We start from the raw sequence: 4,958 nt of genomic DNA, 5'->3' as shown, positions 1-4,958 counted from the left end.
CTGTACCTGGTGCATCTCTCTCATTCATTAAATTTAGTTGTAAATGACGCTGTCGAAGTAACGGTTAACTTTTTAACATTATACAAGAATTGTACACGTTTTTTCTACATCCCCTTAAAGATGAGATGTACGAAATCGTAATATAACTGGTTTAACATTGAAATCCGTAATATAAAATCGGAGAACGGAATAAATATATCAAATATTTTAATGGATTTTTTAACTCCTGTCAACTATACGGAATTATCGTAAAAACATACCAGTAAATTCTTATCGGTTGGGTTAAGTTATAAATCTACTCGTTATTCACGTAATCGAAATATCTAGTGAACAGGCGGCTAACAGCCCAGAACCGGCCCTTGATAGAATTGGAATCTTTATATGTGTGCAGCTTTCACCCAAGGTCGTAGGCTTCCACCGGCTAAACCGGGTGAGGTTGGTGCTCTGTAAAGCGCATGCGCAAATCTGGCTTTTCGTAATCTGAAAATACAGGAGATTCCACTCCGCCACTAATATTCTAATATACAATAGCATTTTTTTTTTCCACGTGTAGTATAGAAATTTGTAATAAGATACATAATGCGGTTATAACAAAATATTGTGCGATTATTTTCATATAATTAAAATTAATATTTATTTATTTTTTAGAGAATACGAGGGAAGCGGCGCTTCCAACGCTTCTAATGACGGCACGCCACTGCTACACAATTAAAAATTATAGTGCCCGAAAACTCTTTTCTTCAATTACGTGATTTTATTACAGAATGTAAAGAGCTATATTAATCCGAAAACGACGGTAATTCTGAATGTTCACACACAAGTCGCCCACTTACACACTTAAAATATAATCAGCGAATTGACAGAACTCATTGGTGTAGGTTTTAAAGTAATTGTAAAGTATACAAACAAATAAATTTCATTTAATATTATTTTTATTTCAAAATTATTAGTATCATTTTTATAACCTTAGTGGCACTTTTTATAACTTATTCACAGACATAAGAACCTGGAATGTTAACACATGTTGTATTCACTCTGCACTGATGGCCATAATATCCTCCTTCAGTCTTGCATTCATCAACATCATCACAGGTAGTTCCATTTCCTTGATATCCACTATTACATTGACAAATATATTTTGTTTTAAGATTTGTACATGTAGCATTAACATGACATTTATGTCCTTGAGAACAGAAGTCCGTTCCATTGCAATATCTACAACATTCATCTGCAGCTTTATACTGCTGACTTTCTGGACAAGTCAATTCTGGACAAACAGTCTCTCTTCTACATGAGATGGTACCATCTTCACATGTACAAACTGTGCAACCATCCCCACGAGTGAATGTTTCTCCATCATCATATTCAATTCCTTCTAGTAAGCAATTTTTACGACAAACTGGACAACATGGATCATCTTTTAAAATTACAGGATTCTTACATTGAGAAGGATCACATTTAATAGGACTGCATTTTAAAACTCCTCGCACACAATTACATATATCACAATTATGTTTCCATGTAGCCCCATCTCTATGTATAGATCCATTAACAAAACAGTTCTTTTGACATTCACATTCCTCTACAGCTGAAATACGTTGTTCGGCTTGAGCTAACCTTTCAATAAGTTCTTTTAAATGACTTTCTAATCCTTTTACTGAAATTTGAAGTTCTATGAATTGACCACATTTTGGACACTCAGTTGCAAAATTAGAACATTGCGATGTGTATCCATGAGGCCTTCCTATTATTTTAACATCTTGTAAACAACCCTTGAAAAAGTGCCTGGTATTTCTTTGTCCCAACCATAAAGTGACATTCCTATTGGTAAAACTCCTATCAATGTCTTTAATAACTCTGTTATAAATAAGACTGCAGTCCACATAAATGGCAACATTATTTCCACTAACAGTTACTGAAAGCTTATGCCAATTATTATCAGCTAAGTGATAAGGAAATGTTTCCAAGTGGCTCAGGTTGTTATGGTAATATTGTAATCTAATTTCATTTTTTATTCCACTGCTTTTCAATTCTAAAAACCTGCTATTACCTTCAGAAAAAGCCAATATCGTGCCAGCATTCCTCTGTACTTGCCTCAAAGTAGCCATAAGAGTGAATTCGTTGCTTCGCGAGAGTATACTCAATGCTTTCTTACAGGTTTCGGTGGGTAATCTAAGTTCCCTTAGATCTGTTCTTAGCAATACAGCTGGCGAATATCTGTAACTATTATTATTACCATGGTAACCATCGGTTAAGTCAAGGCCTCTGTAAGATGTGTTGTGTACATGAAGTGCCTCAATCAGTGCAACTTGATATCCTCCGTCTATTTGAATACCTGTAGCTATCTTGATGAAAAGGACGAAGAACGTGGAGTACACTACACTTAAAACCATGTCCACTTTTAGCTATTTTCTGTAAAAAATAATAATAATTTATTAGTAACACTTATTACTATTTATCTTAACTTTAGTGAGTCCTGTCAACTTTAATCTGAATGAAGGATTCACAAACCACTTTTGAGTGTAGACGTTCTTTTTATAGTGATATAAATTAAGAATAAATTATAAATAAAATGTAAGCTCGTAAAATAATGAATAATACATTTTATGTTAAACATAAATAAAAAGAAATTTGTTTTTCAACTTTCAAAAAAACCGCTATTACTTGACTGACCCTTTGTGAATCTTTAAAGAACTGCTTTGGTTCCTTTTTGAATGCTTAATAGTTATCTCAAAGGTAAAAAAATCCAGCAACGAGCTGCTTAACTTTCCCGACAATATTTGATAGCTCCATTTGCTACGATATTTTATGTTAAAAGTTTTTATATTTTTAACTATTATAAAATAGTCAAAAACTTAATTTTGAGGGTAGGGCCGTTGTGGGCCTTGGATGTCTGTGTACTTCACTCTGTTTTTGGTTACCCGCATCGACGATATTTCTGCTAGATCGTAGGTTTGATGTATTGTATTCTGTTACTGATGTCTCCGGATTGTTTTTAACGTTTAATTCATGTAAATCGGTTGAGTATCTGCCGAATAACGGCTGTGTTTAGACCGCGACCACGTGGATTCACGGTGCATGTTTCGGATCGTTAACAGCCGTTATTTTCAAATATTCCCAAAACACGTATAATTTGTTGAAAATGATTGATATAAAATATGCCATGAGCAAAAAATTGTCGGAATACTTATCGAGTGTACCCCGTTCGAAGACGCCATTGCATAAGCTTGTATCTGTGGCTAAGCGGCACATCGGACGACAGACGCATAAGAAGCGTGTCACGTGACATTTGTGGGTGCTATTCGGTCACATGACTACTCATATGCCGAATTAGTCTAGAATTTAGTCTAGATTTCATTAATTTTAAAAAAGAAAACCTCTCAAATAGCCATACCACTAAACAGCACAAGTGCCAAATAATCTTTCATTGGACAGACTTCATTATCATTCATCTTTTTCAAATGAAGCCTTATAAGATTCATAAACGTATTAAATATAGAACAACAACCAAATTTATCTGATTTATAATTATAGCAGGTACTTTCTCACCGTATGAATCAATTTTCGATTAAATTTATCAAGAAATCATTACAGTAGAGCGTCGTTTATCCGAAAGAATTCCAGTCGACAAATTTAAATTTTCGCCAGTGCTGTGGCGCTGTAATCTTTGGCTATGTCTTCGGCTACTCAAATATTTTACGTTTTCGATACTAAATTAACTTCTGAAGTATAATTTTTTTTATTGTTTTATATTTTTCAATATATTTATTTTGTTTGTACAAAATAAAAAAAATAATTTTTAACGATACAATAGTCTTCGTTAGGCTTAACGTCGACGAAAATTCAACGTGAAGAGACACGCAACAAAGAAAAATTTCAACACGGGATAAATTAATATATTTTTTCGTACATAATTGGTTATCCGAACAACCCCAGTCCCCAATTGATTCGGATAGACGACGCTCTACTGTATATACAAAATATTTATAACAAAAATATTGACTAAAACTTTCAGTTGTCCGACAGCAAACAATGGCGAACTAAACTTGAATAAGCTTACTCAGTGTTAACCGTTACCTCCTGCTGTATACCTAGTTCGAACTTCGAAAATAGACTCGTCCAGTTTAGGGTTCGAAGGGTTAAATTAGTTTAAAATATCTCTTCTCGTCTTCTAATTATATTTGGTCTTTCGCATCAGAGCAGTGTTAAATAAAATACATAAATAACTTTTGAAAATACGATATAAATGATTTATTGTCATAATCGAAAACGCGTGATATATCAAACAACGTTGTCATCGTGTGTTCCGCGGTCCCCGAGGTGTTGTAATGTGTTGGTCCAGTCCAAAACTCCGGGTACGTTCGTAAAGTCGAACGATTATTTTCACACATTGGTTTCACACGTGGTCGAACGATTATTTTTAACTTTATACTAATTTAGACTAAGCTTTACTATTACTATTTTTACTAGACGGATGGCTGTGACACCTTAAACTACGAATAATCTAAATCTAAAATCTTAAACTAAAGATGGTCCACTTACCAAAATCGAAGTTTAAACGAAGCACACGACTAGAGCGAGCGAATGTCTCAGTCCTAGCAGATCTAAACTGGAAATGGAAAAAATTTTTGTTAGAACGAGGTTTTATAGAGAAAATTGGGCGCCCGAGGGCCCCGTGTAAACTTGTGGGAGAGCCCTTAACAATAGGATTTTAATTGGTCTTTAGTGCTGGCTTTTAGCTAATTACGGTGTTTCCTAGAATAGTTTTTCTAAAATGGAATTGGTTAAATTTATTATTTATAAAATTTTTTATTATTAGCGCTTGTTAATGATATAAAATCATTTGTTTTTATTTACGTATAATTTTATAATGTATTTTGATTTTTATACTTTCTGATTTGTAGATTCATTTCAAGATTGAACGATAACCAGTAGAGTTTATCACTCTGTCAACGATT

The 4,958-nt window shown here is 33.7% G+C and overlaps 1 protein-coding gene across 1 annotated transcript; it reads right to left on the bottom strand.

The window, feature by feature from the left end:
* Positions 1–959: 959 nt before the first annotated feature.
* Positions 960–4,600, bottom strand: LOC111637386 (protein kinase C-binding protein NELL2-like). The gene is made up of 2 exons (XM_023382859.1): positions 4,543–4,600; positions 960–2,412 (listed from the first exon to the last, which is right to left on the bottom strand). Exon 2 carries the CDS (start codon positions 2,391–2,393, stop codon positions 987–989), a length of 1,407 nt encoding a protein of 468 aa, XP_023238627.1. The 5' UTR covers positions 2,394–2,412; positions 4,543–4,600; the 3' UTR covers positions 960–986.
* Between the last annotated feature and the right edge of the window lie 358 nt (positions 4,601–4,958).

Source organism: Centruroides sculpturatus, unplaced genomic scaffold, assembly GCF_000671375.1.
Source record: "Centruroides sculpturatus isolate CEXI.00-Female unplaced genomic scaffold, Cexi_2.0 scaffold830, whole genome shotgun sequence".
Classification (NCBI taxonomy): domain Eukaryota; kingdom Metazoa; phylum Arthropoda; class Arachnida; order Scorpiones; family Buthidae; genus Centruroides; species Centruroides sculpturatus.
This window is presented reverse-complemented; position numbering and strand designations above follow the sequence as displayed.